The 21,156-nt window shown below is 36.4% G+C and overlaps 1 protein-coding gene across 1 annotated transcript in view; it reads left to right on the forward strand.

Annotated features, from left to right (window-relative positions):
- Col25a1 (collagen type XXV alpha 1 chain) overlaps positions 1 to 21,156 on the forward strand; it is a 444,456-nt gene that overhangs the window by 262,720 nt on the left and 160,580 nt on the right. Inside the window, exon 5 of the mRNA XM_078021824.1 lies at positions 4,957 to 4,974. Coding sequence (XP_077877950.1) covers positions 4,957 to 4,974 — 18 coding nt within the window. The remainder of the gene's footprint in view (positions 1 to 4,956; positions 4,975 to 21,156) is intronic.

Raw genomic sequence — 21,156 nt, forward strand, 5'->3', positions numbered from 1 at the left:
CCATAATGCTTTATTTCTTCAATTGCTTCTTTATCTAGTTTATTATTTGCATGTTAATTAGCTTTAAAAATTAATAGACACTTTTTATGTCAGTTTGAATTGAATAAATTGTTGGTATTGACCATGTAGCCTGTTTAAAATCTCTCTGCTCTTTTGTACAGCATAGCATACAAAGTACTGTAACTGTGTATTCTCTTATTAATTGGATATGAAGTCTTAATCAAACTTGGCACTATTTCTTGAAGACAGAACTTTCATGCTCCAGTTTGGTGGCACATGTGTCAGTAGGAATGCACCCCACCACACACACACCCCTGAAGACTCTGCTGCCTGCAGCTGCCTGAGTTCCAGCTTTATTATGTGAACAAGATTCCATAGGAGGCAGACTTCCTCTTGACACGGATGTGTTTGTATTCTGCCATGAACAGAAGCCAAGAGAACTCTTTCTGAAATATTAGATTGAGAACCTTTATTTTGAAAATGTGACACTGTAATGTAGCAACAGAAACCCCTCTAATGGTTCTTTAAAATATCTTTGGCAAACCTTGAGCCGGTCAAAATATTTTCAGCTTATAGCATTTCAGCAATTGTTTTGGAAGCATCTTCTAGCTTGAGCACTGGTGTGTTAGAGATTGAAATTCACAGTGCAGGGAGGCTGGGAAAAATTCCTGCTTTCTGATGCTGCAAGTGCAGAGTACATCTGTTCTACTTGTTGGCACAGAGTGAAGGTCCAACTGCTGGAGATGCTTGAGAGGCTAAGGGGTCCCATTGGTTCCAGGATAGGATTCCTGTTGGTCCTTGAGAGACCTCCTGCCACTAGGATAGTCTTGAGAGACCTCCTGCCACTAGGATAGTCTGAGTTCCTTTGCTGTGGTTCTAGAGCTTTATCCAGATGCTTGCTTGCTACAGGTGCTGTTTTCACCTGGGTGGGGTGTGGGGGGAGATTGACATCCACATGTGTGAATTTTTAAGAAATAACGAATTTATAGGATATCTATTCAAATGGCATTTTTTAGACAGTAAGGTTTCCAAATGCAAAACAGAAATGATTTCCTCAGTTCAGGAGACTGAAATACATCTGACTCTGAGTGTGCTAAAATAACAGCAATAGTCAAGCTTGGTTTTCTCAATGATGAGATTCTGAGTTATTGAGGCAATTTTCTTCTCATTATTTTGAAGTAGAGGTAGCATCTTTTTGAGTTGCGTGAATAATGCTAATATTCCCTCAAGATTTTGTAATTGAAAGAGTTTTTTTTTGAAAAAAAAAATTGAAACAGCACAGTAAAGATACATGTGAATCTGCTATCTCAATCAAATTTTAAATAACATTTTAAAGTTACAACCTTTGTGTCTCTGTCTATGCATGTTAAATGAAAAGCAAAAAAAAAAAAAAAAAAACAAAAAACCAAAAACCAAAAAACAACAACAAAAAAAACCCACATTGGTCCCATCTGAAAAAAATGATAGATTTACCATCCATTAAAAAAAAAAAGTAATATGTAGTGAAACTAATTATCTTAGTCACAAATCCAAATGACTTTGTCGATTGAGCAAAGTGTGTTAGCAATTTCTGGCAACTCTAATTGTGATAACAGCCCCGCAAAAGATATTACTATTGCTCTTTAATTGCCTCAAGTAACAGTACATACTCCAGTGATGGGTCGTCTCATTTATCATGTTCCTTTGTGGATTACTTGCCTCACAGTGTTCAGCCTCCTTGGAACTCTTTCCAGTCAAGCCTCAGCTACTGGCTGATGGTTTTCCCCACACTGTTCTGATTAACACTTTTAAAGTCAGCTCTTCGGATGCTTCTCTTACTTCCGCTAGAGGCTGAGCTGCCCTGGGGGTACTGCTTTCACTGTTGAGGGCTGTAAATCAGCTACTTGAGAGGCCCAGAGTTCTCCACTGGATGCCCCTGACATGTGTGATTCTGAATCTCTGTGACTTAACCCTTGCTTAACATGGCCCTAGATTATATAGATTTGGATTATTATTTATGTGAAACATTCTAGTGATTTGCTTGGGGTGGGGGAGACCTATTCAGTAAGTTTGCTTTTAAAAAAAATATCTCAAGTTGTGATTTGTGAGGGTTCATCATATTTGTAAGTACTTGTTTAGGGTGTATTTTAGGAAGAATTTTTTAAAAGTTAACTTTCATGGTTTATTATTAATAATATTCACTACAATAAATGAGAATAACCTAGAAAAGTATCCACTATGAATGAATGAAAATGCTTCCATTCCTCAGTAAATGACTCAGAAGCAGTGTAAGGACATTCTGAAATATCTCTTCTGGCAATTAGTCTGTGGTAAACTCATTTTCACCTAGGGCCCTTGTTCAGGAGGTGGTTTCTGAAATTCTCTGGTGGGCTCTGCTGTCTTTCTGCCTGCACGCTAAGAAGCAGGCCCTGCCACACACCAGAATCCTCTTCAGCCCTGTTTGGGTCACTTGGCTTTGTTCTGATGATCAGCCTCCAGACTGTCTCCTTAGGTGTATTGTAGGTTTGCACTGGTGAATAGACTTTGATGTCATATGGAGAGGACATGGTGCAGGCATGATTTGTAAGGCTTGTATTGTGTGATCTGTGACTTTGGGCAGTTACCAAATTTGTACTATTTTATGCTTGTTTCTCGGGGAAACCTCTCTACCAACCACATCTATTATTTTTCATGTTCCCCATCCTCTGCACACACACATACCCATACACACCTGCTACATAGACCTGAAATATATACCATCCTTTAAAATGATCTTAGTTCTCTGGTGCTACTTTTCAATGCCTAGATAGAAGTCAGCTTCTTAAAATTTCACTGTCATTTACTCGTAGTTATTCTCCCTAACATGAAGTCCATAGAACAATTGATATTTGTATATGATGATATAAATGTGCATGCTATGCTAAATAATTTGTTTGGCATAATACAGAAGTGCCACATTTTAAAGATGAACAGGAAAAGTTTGTAGAACAACTATATGAATCAGAAAATCTCAGCAACTGAGCTAAATTGATTCTTTTGAAGACTGATTTTCTGATTTTAAAGAATCTTACATTTTAACTTTTCATATACTACATGTAACAGATTTCATATATTCTAGGGTTCTAGAGATGCACATTCATATTTCTGAGTTTGTATGAGTTCTAAACCTTAGAAAGGCCAGAAATTTAATGTGGAAAGAGATGAATAGGGAGAAGGAGAGCAGAAGGAAGAAGAGAGAAAAAGAGGGACAGAGAAGAATTGCACATATCAAAATTTTATTTAGTCCATGGATCTTCTAGACCTATATTTACATGTCACTGGAGAACCTGGTTTTGGAGGTTCTTGACTGAAAACTTTGTTTTGTGCTGATTTCAGAAGAAGCTCTTCCAAACTGGTGCCTGTACAGGAATCAGTTAACAGGCTATGGTGCCTATTGGTCCTGAATGTGTCTTGGAAGCAGAGGTGCATACTGTAGCAGCCTGGGAAGTGTCCATCCAATTGAAGAGTGCCATGGTACCCTAGTTATCCCAGCAAATCTAGATGTATATGTGAGGTTAAATTTCCAGAGGGAAAAGCAGACTGGCTTTGTAGGAAATGCATGAACTTTGCTATCAGATTTGGTGTTAAGTTCTGGCTTTTCCATCTATAGACTGTGTGAATCTTTAGCTTAACTCTCTGAGCCTTAGTTTCTCTGTTTGTCAAATGTAGAGCAGTTATAAGGAATAAATGAAACAACATATATCCCAAAGTGCCTCGTACTTAGTAAGAATTAATAAATGTTACTATCTTTCTCTTTTTCCACCACTGAAGAGTATAGCAATGAAATGGATAACATCCTCAGCAACTTAGTTTTGCTCTTCTTCCTGGTTTGACTAGATAAAATCTGTTCCATCACATTTTTAATCAAAACTCTTGCATTTTATCTGGTCTATCCCCAGTGAGTTAGAGAAGAAATTTCTAGAGAAATTCTAATCCTAGAGAGAGGCTGAGAGAGAGTATGTACCCAGGCATCTTACCCAATGATACACAGCTAATACGATGAAACTGCACATCATTTTTTTATAGATTCCCTAACTCAGAGGGAACTTATTCTTTAATCTCCTCTGACATAAAACTCAATTAGGGATTAAGAAGGTGATGTGTAGTCAATGTTTTTTATTCAAAAGTGATTTTTCTTTAGCTAGAAGCATATACAGTTACACTGCTCTGAAATCTTTATCAGCTTAGACAACAAGAGAGTGACATTCAACACGTGTTAGATCGCCTAGAGGTCACATAATCTATTGTGGGTGGTGTTCTGTTGTACTGTAATGATCTAGAGACCTTGCAGACTCCTAAAATGCCCTTACGTTTGATTGTGTAAAGTAAAAGAGAGCTGTTAATCAAAAAATTCACTCAAGATATTATTGAAACAATGAGAAATTCAGAGACACAGGGAGTTCTAAAACTAAACTTTCTACCTTGTATTCTCATTCTCTCTCTCTCTCTCTCTCTCTCTCTCTCTCTCTCTCTCTCTCTCTCTCTCTCTCTCTCTCTCTCTCTCTCTCTCTCCCCCCCCTTTCTCCTCCATGTCATGTTTGAATCAGTATCTTAGTAACACCCATGTTGGAAGACCTCCCTCTAGTAGCCTGTTGATGGGATGCTGTGAGATGTGATACTCCTGTGACTTCTCTTTCCTCAGTTAAATTCTAGAGCATGCTACAACCTTGGCATCATTTTGGAATCATACATAACAGATTGTAATACCGAAATTTTAGAACAATAGTGTAGAGTAAAAATATCAAGATACAATTTAGTTGGGGAAGCCACAAAGCAAAGTTTGTCAGTAGTTAGTTATTATTATCTTTGATAGATTACATATTATAATGTACGTATTAGAAGCTTCTATATTTAGGTTTTCAGGGCTAATTTAAGTTTTAGTAGTGAAAAATATTTGTACAACAATCTTATAATTATTTCTCTTCTTATCAATTTCAGGGTCAGCCTGGTCCTCAGGTAAGTGACCTCTTTTCTAATAAATTGGCACCAACTTAGGATTTTCTCAAGTTTTTCTTCAATTCTTTTTCAAAGAATATAAGAAAGCTATGAGATGGTAATTATGACACCACATTGTTGACCAAATATTTCCCAGGAGTAAAGCCCTGGGGCCTCTGTAGGGTTGTGTGAGCCACATCAGCTGTTAGGCCAGATGGCAAATTGAGCTGAGTGCCATCATATAAAGCAAAACTCCTCGCTGACCTCGTCCAGGGCCACAGGACTGTCATGGAAGGCAGAATGACTTGGTTAAGGTTGGGAGTGAACTGATTTGAATTAGATACTGGTTAATTATGGACTAATAATGTTGTAGATCCGCACAGTCTCTGATAATTTAAACTGCAATTCTGCTAGCTTCTCTCGATTCAATGTAGACAAATACTGACTTTGTTGTACATTTTCAGTACAGACTAACTGCAGCTGACATGGATTGTAATTGAGCATGAACACAGTCAACAGAAAATTTTTGAGCCTTAAATCATATTGAAGAAAATAACAAAATTTTAGGGTGAGGAAGAATTTGTATAAAGCTAAAAACAAAAGGATTTCTGGAAACAGTCAATTCGACAAACTTAAACTCAACAAACCCAGTGTCCGTGCTAATGATAATCTGAGAGGTGCTCTTGGGAAGGAAGTACAATTATTAATGCTTTACCTAGAATACCGTAATAACCTGTAAACAATGCGATTATTTATTGAGTGCCATTCTCTCTTTTGCCCTGGTCTTCTGAATTCTACTTTGGTCCTAGATTTTTTTTTTTATGAATAAGTCATTTCATGATAGCTTTGCAGTCAATATTATGAATTACCTATCATGTGATAATCCTCACAGTAGACCACAATAAATTCATAAGAGATAAACTACTTGCCTGGGTGATACCATAGAGCTGGAAGCAGAGGTCATTCTGACTCCAAACCCTCATATTCTAATACTCAGCCTTTGAGGGAAAAGAAGATGAAACAGCATATGGTAAAGTTGGAGTGTTAGTTTTGAAAGAAGATTGAAATCTTTAACACATTTGAAGTTTATATAGAACCTCTGTTTTAGCCAGCCATCTCCAACCATGTCCAAGTAATTCTTAAGAATTTGGGCATAAGTAGTTCAAGTTAGGATCCCAGGAGACATTGTAGGGGAAAAATGACTCTGGGAAAACAGAATAACAAAAAAAAAAAAGCTGATACATTAATGAAGAGGTTATTGCTGTGGACAGCTGAGGTTCAATCCAGCTGAAAAACCTGTGAGAGACAATGTAGAACATGCCTCAGAAACATCCCACTGAGGGGCAAGGAAGTTGATGTATTTATCCACTAATTTCCCTTTCTTCTTTCTTGAAAGTCCCGTCCAGATTTTCATTCTGTGGTACTTCTGGCCTGCACCAGAAGGTATGCATACTCCAGCTGCTAGAGAAATATGGGAAGCTGTAGGGACATGCAGAATGGGTATTCCAGCACTGTCTTTGAGCACGCTTGTGGTGTGGGTGGGCAACTACATCCATTCCCACATCCAAGTGCAAGCATCTTATATAAAACAGGATGGAAAATTTACATATGAAATATAGAGACTTGGATATTGGACATAAAGACAGGATTAAAAGTGGATTATTTAAGAAAGTGCTAAAGAAAATAATTACAAATAGCAAAGTACAGTCATAATAGGTCTTGAGTATTAGCCGTAGTTGATGAATAGAAGAAAGAGAGTAAGCCAGATGACAAGCCAAGAATGGACAGAACCAGGAGCATCATGGGTCATTATAGCTAAGACTTGAAAATGTATCATGGTACTTCAGAGGACCTTGATTCCAGGTCTTATATTTACTGTGAAAAAAACACAAAGTCTATCTAATAATTTTCATGTGTATTTGACAATTCTGGAAATTTAGAGTGAAGATGGAACTGGAATTGTCAAATGGCGCCCTGCTCTTGTTTTTCCTTTGTTTTGGCCTGTAGGGACCAAGACAATCACATGAGAATTTAATTCAAAACATCTTCCTCAGATCACAGCAAGAGGAGTGCAATGAATTTAGGGAGCATAGGTGTGAGAGGGAAGTGGGACACCAACTCATACTCTCACATTGTATTTCTGGAGCACAAAAGAAAAAGTCTAGCCTACCTCTAAGACTCCATTATTATCATAATAGTTTTCCAAAGAAACTTCCATTTTTGTGTATTAAATAGTTCTTAGTGAAGTTTTCCATTAAGTACATGATCATTAGCTATGTTTTGAGGATCTTTTTAAATTATAGGTGAATTTTATATAGAGGCTCCTATCCATCTTTATATTTAATTTTCACCACTACCTGTTTTAATGTGTTAATTTCTCAGGCTCTAATCTGTTCTTGGGAAATTTATTTTGCAAAGAAAGTAGACTTTCAACAGGATTTTAACTCAAGAAATAAAATTTATCTATCAAAAATCTGAACATTTAGAAATGATTCCTGTAATAGATGTGATTATCAATTAGTGCAGCAGTTATTACATTTTATACAATTATATCTTACATTCACACTTTAGAATGCATCTACTTTTTTCTTGAGTAAATTCATACATTAAATTAACTATACATTAAATCTGTTTAACACAGGTTCATAAGGTACATTCAGTGAATAAGCAAGCAATATACACTTAAAACCCAAAGTTGGAAATTTTATGGATTTTTAAATGGTTAAAAGGTTTATTTTATGTGATCAAATTTATCTTAAAATTTTCTTATTCTGTTATTTAGCTGCTGCAAACGATTAGTCACATAGACTGTATTTCTAGTACCAGGAACCTGTAATTTGGGGTATGTCTTCCTCTTTTTTTTTTTTTAATGACTTAAAACAATCTCTTCTTTTTCCTTAAAATGTCAATGTTTTTAGTTTCCCTCACTTTCTTCTTTTTGTGTGGGTGTAAAATTCAATATAATTTACCTACACTTCCTCCCTGCTGATCCTCTTCCTTCTTAACCTTTGCACATGCCATTAACTATGGGAAAGGGAAGGACATGAACATTGAAAAACTTCCTCCTTACCTTCTCTCCCATCTCCTTCTGCAACTACTTTAGGGAGGTGGGGAAAAAAAAAGAAGAGAGTTTGCCATGTAAATAAGGGACAACTTATTTCCAAGTTTCCTTCCCCTCCCTGAGTCATAGCCATATCAACTGTGGCCTCGGTTATCTAGCCTGCCTACTCCTTTGAATATCCACTCCTGTTGAGCAGTATTCTGAATGATACATTTCTAAATGTCAAATTCCAATTTTTGATGGATTTTTCATTAAGATACAAGTACCAATTAATGGTTTGTTTCTATAATAAGAATATTTGGGGGGATTGGGAATAACCTGTGGATTATTATAATAATTATATCATAATCCCCATGGGAAGACAAAATAAGATTTCCAAACAATTAACTTCCAAAGAGAATCAGAAATGTTTGAATTGTGATTTTTGAACACTTTTAACTTTTAAAAAAGATTTGAACAGAATTGCAGCTAGGCACTTGTTATGTTTATGTTTATGATTTTTTTGCATAGTTTTAAACCATTCCGCATCATCTTATTCACAATATTAAAAGGTGTAGAACTCTCTTCCTTAGTACTTTTTTTCCATATCACGTTCTTTCATAAGAGCTTCCAGATGAATAAGGTTGTATTTTGAAGACTGTTGGTTATGAGGGAGTTATTCAGTGAGTCGTTCTGATCATTTTCCTAAAGTTGAACACAGCTTAGATGGACTTAAGCTGAGATCCTTAAGACATTGTGAAGAAGACTGAGAAGTAAATGGCAGTGGACCCTGTTACAGTTGTAGTATAAAGCTGATGGGAAAGGAGAGCTTAGGGAAGACAGGTGAGTGTTAGCATTTACCTGGGGGGTGGAGTGGGGGGAAGGTTCCTGACATGGAAAACAAAATAATGAAAGGATATTAGAAAGAAAGGAGAAAAGCAATTCTAGCACCTAGGGTTAAGGTAAAAAATAAATAAAAAATAAAGAGGCAGGACGTGAATGGAGAGGATGTTGCCGTGACTCTACTGAATCAAAGGACATTAAATTTTTGGAGGGGGAAGACGACTCACTAGAGTAAATAATGTCACAGTGACTTGAAAAACATGAGTGTAAAGAGGAAAAATAAGTGACAACAGAGGACAAGTAAGGCAGAAGGAAGGAAAGGAAATTAGAAAAAAGGCAGATGAGTGTTTGAGTATTTCGCATTGTCTCTAGTTTGAAATACAATCTATTGAAATGAAAGTGACCCTGATATTTGTTCAGTAACTCATATTAACATAATTAAATTCAATCACTCAACAAGTATTTATTTAACCCCTACTAAGGCACAGGAAGACTGAAGTTATGGTGAATAAAACAGATTCAGCTTCTGTTCTTACAATGACTCTGTTTTATTTTTATTTTAAAAAATTATATATTTTAATTTAAATATTTAATTGAATGTATTGAAGGTGAACAGTGATGACTTCATACACATTTACATCAATGATGGTTACAACAAAAGAATTATCGTCCATCTCTACCCATGCAAGACAATGTTACCTCCTCACAAGTGGTTCCTCTATTCACTGAAAGTTTGTAACTTTTTGCCAAAATCTCCCCATTTCTGCCACCCATAGTCCCGACTCTATGTTTCTATGAATTCAGCTTCTTTTAAATTTGACATATGAGTGAGATCATACAGTATTTGTCTTTCTGACTCTGGTTTACTTCACTTTGTAGAATGTCCTCCAGGTTAATCTATGTTATCAAAACTGGCGGGATTTCCTTCTCATAGCTAATAATATTCTGTTGTCATTATGTATATATGTATGTGTGTATGTATATATACACACATACATGAATGGAGGCATGTGTGTGTGTGTGTGTGTGTGTGTATATATATATATATATATATATATATATATATATATATATCTCCATTCATCCATTAATGGACACTTATCCTGATTCTATATGTTGACTATTATGGATAGATTTCACATAGATGTGATATTAGGAAGTATTTGTCTTTCTGTGCCTGGCTCATTTAAATTAATATAATGTCCTCCAGGTTCATCCATATTTTTGCAAATGGCAGGATTTATTCTTTTATGTGGCAGAATAGTATTCCATTGTGTATATATACACCATATTTTTCTTACTCATCTGAGAAAGGAAAATGAACATTTAGGTTGATTCCGTATTGTGGGTGCTGTGAAAAGTACTTCAGTAATCATGGGCTTACAGAGATCTCTTTAATATGCTGATTTCATTTCCCTTTGAATATATTCCTAGAAGTGAGATTGCTGAATCAAATGGTGATTCTTTTTTTAATTTTTTGAGGTACTTGTATGCTGTTTTCCATAATGACGGTGATTCTTCACTTTCCTACCAATAATGTACAGGGCTCTATTTTCTCCGTACTCTCACTTATATCTTGTATCTTACTTTTTGGAAAATACCCATCTTAAGAGGTGTGAGATTATCTCTTTCTATAGATTTGATTTGCATTTCCCTGATAGTGTGCTAAGCATGTTTACATGTCCTGTTGACCATTTGTATGTCTAATTTAGAAAAAAAAAATTCACATCTCTTGTGATAGTTAGATAGCTTAATACTATTAGTCAATAAAGTGTGGAAGTTCTCAAATCTCCAGACCTATTACTTCCAAGGAAGGCTTTAACCTCACCTGCATTTCTGCACTGCATCTGCATATCTGAGTAATCCTCAGGCTCAATCTGGATTTTAAACATGAAACATTTAAGGAGGTCTTTTGTCTGTATGCAGGTGACTCAGGATCAGTACCTTGTTCTAAGCATAGTCGTGGTGTCATGTCTTAGTTTTAATAATTGGATTTCTGTCCAGATCCAGGTAACTCTGTTCTGGTACTGAGATATCCTCTAACTCCCCAACCTTATATGCCCTTTCTACCTTACACTGTTCATCCAGGTCCTCCTTTTTCTTTCCTCTTTCCAACTAAGTGAGAGAGTCATAGTTCTAAGCAGCCATGCTAACGGTGGGTTGAATGATTAAATGCCCCAGCTCACCGACTACTTGCCAGGATTCTAGATTTCCATTTCTTTTGGCCCCGACTTCCCCATTTCCATTCCTCACACTGTGAAGACATGCCTGTTATCTGGCCAATTTTTGCAGCAATAAGAAAAGCAGAGAAAAGCAAATATTTGGCATTTTCCTGCCTCTATTGTGAAAGCATTGAGAGTTGGAATGGAGTATTCTATCAACCTTGTCCTGTGTATCTTGGCCAGGTAACATTTTCTGCCATGGTTCTGATTATGTCATTCTTATGATCCCCCGAAGCTTTGAGTCTCAATATGTTTACCACTTAGACTAGAATCTAGTTCCTTACCTGACATTCACATCCTCTGACTTGGTCGGTTTTCCAGACTTATCTTCCACTAACTTCTCAATAATGCTCTTTCTAGACTGTATGCTTCACCCAAATGAAATGAAAACATTTCATTTTTTTCTCATCAAAAACATTTTCTTTTGCCTTTTCTCATAAACAGCTTCCCTTTTAACCTTCAGTTTTCACGTGTCCATACATGATCACCTTTTACAGTGAAATGCTGCTGCTTTAACAAGATGTCTTTACTCTCCCGTACCCAAATGTGACTTCTACTTTTTTCTGGATTCCCACATTACTTTATCTGTTCATCTTTTTATAATATTATACACTTGAAGAAAAGGGGCATCGATGTTCAAGTCAGACAGATCATAAGTCAAATCCTAGCTCTGCCACTTGCAAGCACTGCCATCTTGGGTGAATTCCTCAGTCACTCTGAGGGTCATTTTCCCCATCTGTAAAGCAGAGATAATACTATCTTATCTCAACAGATGGCGAGAGGATTAAAATAATATGCTGTATGTAGAATGTCTAATGTAGTGCCTCGAACATGGCAAGCACTCAGTAAATATTAATACCCTTTCTCCCTCTTCCTCTTTCACTTGTATCATAGTTATTTATAAACATCTTTTTTTCCACTTTCTTAACAGCTTTTATGATCTTCAGGGGCAAGATCTATTCTCCACAACATCTAACCTAGTTCTTTGCACATAACAACGGTTCAACAAATAGAAGAGCATAAGGAAACAGAAGCTGGGGGAAAGAGAAAATGATCAATTTTTTTGTACTTTATCTAAATGCCCCAGCCCGTAACATCATGTCATAAATAATGACATGCAAAACAAGTCTTTGAGGTTTCTGAGGGCTGGGACTTGACTCAACATTTATCAGTTTCAGTATCTTGATTCCATATGGCTTGTAGACTTTAGATACCTTTGTTTTCTTTAATTGTAAGAGTTTATTTATATTGATATCTTACCTTTGGGGAAAATAAACAGCTCTAACCCAGGGTCATACTTCTGATATTTTATTTCCTAACAATTTATTTGTGAGGTTCAAGAGTTGGCTTTGATTTTAAACAAGCAAATCTTGGAGAAAGTAGTTTATAGTGATTGTGTATTAAGTAGTTTATAGTATTTAAGTAGTTTATAGCGATTGTAGCATAATACAAATTAATATTTTCCCACTAATAAATCATTACAATAATAGAAAATGTAGAAGCTAGTTGTTTTTTAAAAGGTTCACAGAATTCCATCATACACTTTTCTCAAAAATACATTTTCTGTGGTCCATATAATCCTATCTGTACCTTCAATAGAGGATATGAAGTTGTGGGATCATTGTCTTAGGTGGGATACCCTTCCATATCAAGATTTTTTTTCTTTTTTTTTTTTTTTTTACATAAAGTTTTTACAGTTTCTAATCCGTCTTGTAACTTGGACTTGGAGTTGCATGTGAACATGAAGGAGCTATGATTCCCTTAGGAATTTGGAGCACTGAAGTGGTGTGTGTTGTAATTCTGTATTACCCAGTGAGAAAGAAATGTAAGAGAAAACCACAAGCAAATACCATCAGACAACTACACATGGAGGCGTGTGGCTTCCATTTGTGTTTTCTCAGATACACTTGAAAAGAAGTAGAAGATGTCACATTGCCTTTTCACCCAAATCCCTTTTGTTTCTTTCTTTTTTTCTGATATTGTCATTGCCATTTCACAATATTTTGCTAAAATTTATAAAATCCAAGCTGTGTATGCCTTGTAAGGAATTGTTCCTGGATAAAGTATTATATTTTGGGGGCAGTATTTAAGTTTCTATTCATATGTTTTAAATTATATACTAAGCTCCTTCTAACCTAACACTTTAGCAATTCCCATATTTCATGTTTGTGTTCCCATCTAGCCTTTTCCAGATTCGAATAGTCTGACTTGGGGGCAGAGGGAGGACATACACATTCTTTGAGAAATATGTGCATGCGTGTGCACACATGTGGGGAGAAAGTCTTGATTTTACTCAACTGACAATAGAACTGTCATATTAAGCTGGTAATGGAGCCCATATTGAATAAATCATGCTAAACTTGCAAAATATTATCATCCCCCATACATTTTATCTATATTTTATATGACAAAGATGGTAATAATACAAATATTAATGCTTTACCAGTTTTTTTGATATTTTAAGTACATGGTTAATATGTATGAAAGCCTCCATTGTACTCCAGATGATTTGTAGTATTAAGAATGCACATAATATAAGTTTGTTTATCATATTAGAATCCATATTATGTTTTTACATTATCATTCGTGTATTTAAATGGTATAATATTATCTCAAAGTTTAATTTAGTTTACATTTTTATCCCACTGATATTGAAGAATTTCTATCACCAATGTTATGCCATGTTCTCTAGCAAATACATTCCTCTTAATACCATCTGAATTAAGGTGAACAACATGTAGAATTTCGTGAATAATTAAGTTAATCCATACTTGCCTGTATGGAAGCTGTTACTACCCAAACCACTCAGTTTTGTATCTCATTTTCTTTATGCAGTGTTAATACATAGAAAACACACAATAAACTTGTGGGCATGTATGTGTGGGGGAGGCTGCAGATTGAACTCAGAGCTTCACACATGCTAGGCAAGCATCCTTCCACTGAACTATACCCCCAGTCCCACAGCAGAATACAACAGACACTAGTATGGCAGTATGTATAAATGTGGCTGTATAACCAATGTGATCCTGCAATCTGTACATGTGGAAAAATAAGAATTCATACCCCATTTGAATCAAAGGTATGATATAGGATATGTCAAGATGATTGTAATGTTTTGAGCAACTAATAAAAAAAGAAATAGAAAAAGAAAAAATATATATGCATTTAATAATTTATATTTAATGATAATTTATGTGCATATGATTAAATGGATGAACTAACTGAAGATATCAGCTTTTAGCAGTATATATTTTTAATTTTAAAAAGTTTTAGTGCATTAGAGTTACACATAGTAGTGAGGTTCATTCTGACACACTTATAAAATGCATGTAGCCTCCATTTCACTTACTACATTTTCTTCCCTCTCTCCCATCCCTTTCCTATATTCTATTGGTCTTCCTTCTATTTATTTATTTTAATTGATGCAATATAGTTATATATAAAATTGGAATCCACTGTGGTATATGCATACCTAGTATAATTTGGTCAATTTGATTTCCTAGTTCTTCCCATTTCCTTCCCCCTGTTCCCCTGTTTCTATTCTACTGATCTTCCTTCTACTTTTGTGAGATCCCCTTTTTTTAATTCCTTTTTTCTCCTTAGTTCCACATGTGAGAAAAAAAATTCAGCCCTTGACAATCTGAATCTGGTTTATTTTACTTAGCATGACATTCTCTAATTCTATCCATTTCAGCATATGCCATGATTTTATTCTTCTTTGTATAAATGGAATAAAACTGCATTGTGTATGTATATTACATTTTTTTTATCCATTATCTATTGATGAGGACCTAGGTTGTTTTCATAACTTGGACATTGTGAATTGAGCTGCTATAAATATTGGTATGCACATATCACTATAATATGCTTATTATAGTTCTTTTGGATAACAAAAGGAGTAGGAAAGCTGGATTGTGTGGTGGTTCTATTCCCAGTCTTTTGAGGAATCTCTATGCTGTTTTCCGAAGTGTTTATACTAATTTTCAGTCCCATCAGCCATATATAAGTGTACATTTTAGCCCACATCCTTACAGCATTATCATTATTTGTATTCTCAATGATTGGCATTCTAACTAGGGTAAGATGCAATCTCAGTATACTCTTGATTTGCATCTCCCTGATTGCTATGGATGTTGAACATTTTTTTTATGTATTTGCTGACTATTTATATTTCCTCTTTTGAGAAATGTTTCTTTATATTTTTGACCCATCTATTGAGTGAGTGAGGTTTTCTGGTGTTAAAGTTTTTTTTTTCAGTTCTTTATATATTCTGACTATTAATCCCTGTTGGAAGAGTAGCTAGCAAAGAATTTCCCTCAGTCTTTAGACTCTCTCTTTGCAGTATTATTTCCTTTGCTGTGCAGAGGCTTTTTAATTTAATGCTGTCCCATTTTCTGATTCTTAGTTTTATTTCATGAGCATTAAGAGTCTTATTAAGGAAGTTAGTGACTGCATCAATGTTTTGGTGTGTTACCTCTATATTTTCTTCTAGCAATTTTGCTGTTTCTGGTCTAATTCCTAGGTCTTTGATTTATTTTTAGTTGCAGGATGAGAGATGGGGATTTAGTTTTATTCTCTATGTATGGTTATCCAGTTTTCCCAGCACCATTTGCTCAAAAGGCTGTCTTTTCTCCAGTGTATATTTTTGGCACCTTTCCTTAAGGATCAGGTGACTATTTATGTGGATTTGTATCTGTGTCTTCTATTCCATTCATCTTTGTTTCTGTTTTTATGCCAATACCATGCAGTTTTTGTTATTATAGCTCTGTAGTGTAATTTAAGATCAGGTATTGTGATACCCCAAGCCTTGCTCCTGTTACTCAGGATTAGAAGTCTATCTATCTATCTATCTATCTATCTATCTATATTGTTCTTTTTAAATATACGTGACAGTAGAGTATATTTTGACTTATCATACATACATGGAGTATAACTTCCTGTTCTTGTGGCTGTACATGATGTGGAGTTACACTGGTTGTGTATTCATAATGAACATAGGAAAGTTGTGTCTAATCCATTCTACTGTCTTTCCTATTAGCATTCCCCCTTCCTTTCTTTTTCCTTTGTCTAATCCGGTGAACTAGAAGTCTATTTTAAGGTAGCATGTGACACACACACATGGAATTGAGGGTGTGGGCTCTGGATGTAGACTCCTGGGTTTAAATTCTGTCTACCACTTACAGTATAGGACCTTCTGTAAAACGAACAGTTATAATACACATTTGTGTGACTGATTCTTCTTTTTTTTTTAACTTTTTAGATGTCAGTGGACCTTTATTTTATTCATTTATTTATATGTGGTGCTGAGAATCGAACCTAGTGCCTCGCTGCCTCACACATGCTAGGCAAGTGCTCTACCCCTGAGCCACAACCCTAGCCCATGACTCTTCTTTTTTTTAATATTTATTTTTTTAGTTGTAGTTGGACACAATACCATTATTTTATTTATTTTTTTATGTGGTGCCGAGAATCGAACTCAGGGCCTCGTGCTAGGCGAGTGCTCTACCGCTAAGCCACAACCCCAGCCCCATGACTCTTCTTAATGATAGTGTTTTAATTCAAAATTTTGAATTAAATAAGGTAATTCTCCTTAATTATAGCATTTTAATTCAAATAATTTTAGTGACAGAGTTTAAATTCAACATTTTGTTCTTTATTGAAATAAAATCAATGTACTTTGAGCCATCTCAGACTTTTAAAAGGCCTTCTTTTTGTTGGATACATTTAAACCTAGTTAACATAAAGAATAAGACTTTCCTCCTTCTGTAAGTGAAATTTATGGCTTCAGGTATTTTTCTCCCTACCCAAGTGACCAGTATATTTGCATATTTGTGCTAATTATTTAAGATCTTAAGTCATGTAGAAATCTACTTTAATAATTCACATTTAGAAAAAATTCTTTTAGTAAGAAATGCATGGAATTGAGTGTAATTCAAAGATGATACATCCTCAATTGACATACTCAAATAAATATTGGTTACCATTTTACCTAGAAGAGAGGCACCTTTCTTGAAGCATCATACCTGGTAACATGAGTTATGGAGAATTTTAGAAAAGGTACAGTAGGGTTTTGAGTTTTTGAAAGAAATATTATACTTGCCATAAACTCACCACCACGCCTGCCACTTAACATTTGTGTAAGTTGTGCACTGTACAAGGGGGCTCAGCCAAGGGCAGGGTACTCTCTAAAATCACTTCATGGCTCTACTTGCCAAGTCATGAACCTTGGCCTGGGGCTACGACCATCCAGAGGAAAATCCTCCTTATCTAACTAATACAAAGCCTCAATATGGGCCAGTAGAGCCCTGAAGAAAGTGTATGCAATTTCAGAAGAGGACTAGCTGGTCTTAATGGTGGACATAGCATGTTCTCATCTTAGATCACTCTCTGGGAGAAGATGTAGGGTGGACACAAGTAGAGTCCTAGAGAGAAGCCACAGCTGGGAATAGAGTTGGCAAGTAGTAGCTGAAAGTGTGGAAGTGAATGTAGAGGGGAAAGAAAAGCTAGGGGTGAGATTAGTTATGAAGTGTAGAAAGGAAGAGGATTGAGGAAGGAGACCCAGGAAGCACCATCAGATGGAAGCCCCAGAGGAAAGCATTGTCAACAAAGCTAAGGAAGGCACCCAGGCTTGTGAAATACCGTCACTAGGTTTGCAAGTAGGAGGTCATTTAGTCATTTCATGTTTTTTTTTTTTTAAAGCAGCATTGATGTGATTTTAGGAGTGACTTCGTATTGAATGAGGCGAAGATTGAAAAATAGCACATTCTTTCTCAAAGTCTGGAGTCACAGGGAAAAGAAAGACAGGAGCCAAAACTATCTGCCTAGGTTTATGAGAAGTTTTTTTTTTTCCTATTGAACTCATTGAATTCTGTTTATTTCACCCACCAAAGACAATGCAAGGTTGATTGATTGATTGATTTGTAATGGGAATTGAACCCAGGGGTGCCGTACCATTGAGCCATATCTCCAGTCCTTTTTATTTTTTATTTTGAGACAGGGTCTGGCTGAGTTGCCCAGGCTGACCTTGAACTTGCTATCCTCCTGCCTCAGCCTCCCAAGTGGCTGGGATCACTGGCATGCACTACTGTGCCTTTTTGCTATTAGTCTTACTTCTTCTGAACTAGTGTCATGAGTCAACAGATGAGAAATCATAGTGATCCCCAAAGATAGAATTTCTAGCTGAATTCTCATGTATTCACTAGCAGTCCTTAGAAGCAAGTTGAGCACACAGGTATCGGTCACTTTTTGATTTCCAACAGGCTATTAAGAGAATACTAATTTTGGCCCTTGTGAGTAACAGTTGCAGGAAACCTGCTAATGTATTTATTAAATATTTACCATGTGGAAAGAACAAAACTACACATTAGAATTAAAGCAGATGTGAAAGGAAGTAACTTTTACAGAAAACCCTGGTCTTTTAATTGCTTCCTCCAGCTCCCATTGGAGGTAATTATCTTCACTCCATCTTACAGATGAAGAAACTGAGGCTTAAAGAATTTAGATGACCTGCCAGAGGTCATGTGCTAGTACATATAAAACTCCAAGGTCAGTGTTTTTCTTCCCCAGCAAAGAGGATAGACTGTCCTTCTCCTGCCTAGGAGGTAGTATTTTAGGGTGAACAAACCTTCCTTCCAGCAGGGTGAGCCAACTTTCATAAAAAAGGAGCTTGTGCTTCAGGAGTTGACACACAGGAAAGGGCATATCCAAAGGAGGTGATACTAAGGAAAGTGACATCTCCAAGGTGGACCAGTGACTGACTATCACCAATGTGGGGTGGGTTCAGGAGAGGAGACTTTACTGAAAGGACAGAAATTTCCTTCAGAAACTCAAAAGTGTCCTATTTATTTTGACTCTAAGTAGCACCATAGTTGAGCTGCCAGGTAAGAGGTGTTACGAAAGATGTGCTCTAATCATTCCAAACAATACGATCATTTTTGATGTTTATTTGACAGAAAATGGCAGGAGCAAAGGTCACTCTGGGAACAGCAGGTATTCAAGGCTGGCTGGAGGAGAGGAGAAATAAGGCAAAAAGGAAAATTAACTGCAGGTTATAAAGGAATTGGACACAGGCACAATCACTCTTGATTTGGTGGGAATCAGAGGACCTATTTAAATGAATTTAAAAATAGGTAACTACTTATGGAAAATTTCCAAGCACACTCAAAAAGAAAACAGTATTGTAAACTGACCTGGACCCATCCATCACCTGTCACTCAGCTTTAAGAAATACAAATTCTAATCTTATTTCACACATCCTTTTCACTTGTTTATTTTGTTTTGTTTTTTTTTGTGCTGGAGATTGTATCCAGACCTTCACGCATGCTAAGCACACACTCTTATCATTTTTTTTATTGGTGTATTTTAACATCATCAACAGTTTTAGTTAAATTAACAATAATTCCTTAATATCATCATACCCAGTCTGAATTCAAGTTCCCCCCATTTGTCGACAAAATGTCTTTGTAAAAATGCTTTGTTTGAATCAACACCCAAAGCCTACACTGAGCCCTTAATTATTAAAATCCTTCAGTCTCTGGTATTCTATAGTAGTTTCCCTTTTTTTAAAAAAAATTTTTCTAGGACATTTGTCCTGTGTGTGTGTGTGTGTGTGTGTGTGTGTGTGTGTGTATTCTCACATTCTGTATTGGTCTAATTATTTCTTCATGGTGTTGTTTAACTCATTCCCCTATTTTCTGTATTTTTTCTAAACTACAAGTTACATTTAGAGGTTTTATTAAGTTTGTTCCAATATTTAGGAAACATGTTTTAAAGGCACAGTCTACTTCCTAGTTTACATCAGGAAGCACATACTGTTTCATCAGTTAGTTGATTCTGTCAGCAGTGCTGCCAAATGGCTTTTACACCCATTCAGGATTGTTGCCCACGGCTGCTTCTGCTCGGTGGGTTTTCAAATGGGCCCCTGAAGTTTTTTGAGCCGAGGAATGATATGTTCAGAAATGTGCTTTAGAAAAAAAAAAAAAATGTTCTCCCTGTGTTGGTCTTCCTGTGTTGCCTAAGCTGGCCCCAAACTCCTGTACTTAAGTGATCCTCCCACCTCAACCTTCCAAGTAGCTGGCACTGTGGGTATGTGCCACCATGCCCAGCGAGAAAACCAAGCTTCACCAAAGTATGTAGGGTGGAGTAGAGTCAGGAAACGTCAAGAGGGGCTTGTGGACAAGGATGCTGGCAGTTAGCATGGGCCGATGGGGATAGATTCAAGGGATTTTATGGGAACTAAAACTTACAGGACTTGACTTAGATCAAATTTGCTGAATCAGATGTGAAACTCAGCTTTTAGGCCGGGAGGAGTGGTTGTGTATTTAACAAAAGTGGGAAAGTCTGTAATCATGATCCTCTTGCAGCAGAAATGGAGAAGTTTGGTTTGAGAAGGTTGAATTTGAGCAAACATTGGTCTATCTCGGCTTCGACATCTGGTGAGTAGTTGAAAATACAGGACTGGAGCTTGAAAAAGCGTTGAGGACATAAGTCAAGTTGAAGCCTGGGGGTGTATTTGATAGCTAACGAAGGGACCTTGAGTGAAAAGAAAAAAGTTGAGGCACAAATTATAGCAATCAGAACATTTATGGGTTTTGTCAGCCCTTTCTCCCAAAGCTCCAGTTTATTTGGCTTAGCCCAGGATCGATCCTTGCCAGGTCCTACAGGACTAGAGGAGCAGTTTCCCTTCCATATCTCAGCTTTCCATTCCTGATGGAGAGCAGTGCCCCTGGGAGCAGTATGTATTTTGCCTCATATTCCTTTATTTCTCCCAAAAACAGACTATAAAAATAGGATTTCTCTGCTCCCTCTTCATTCTTCCCACAAATCTAATTTTTTTTTTCTCTAACCTATTTGTTATATCGGGAAGTTGGTGGAATTGCTAGGAGAGAAGATAGTACATTTAAAGGAGGGAATGGTGCTCTTGTCTTTGAGAGTCAGTGAATGTGTTGGGAGATTCTGGGGGGAAGTCAAAGGGAATGGTCATGTTGTTTTGAGGAAAAGGACAAGTAGGGCCAAGTTGGGGAGCAGACAAGCTGGTGGGTAGGTGCAATGTTATGTTCACTCCACAAAGAGAGAGAGGAGGAAAATAATGAAGAATCC

Source organism: Ictidomys tridecemlineatus, chromosome 9 (assembly GCF_052094955.1).
Source record: "Ictidomys tridecemlineatus isolate mIctTri1 chromosome 9, mIctTri1.hap1, whole genome shotgun sequence".
NCBI classification, from domain to species: Eukaryota; Metazoa; Chordata; class Mammalia; order Rodentia; family Sciuridae; genus Ictidomys; species Ictidomys tridecemlineatus.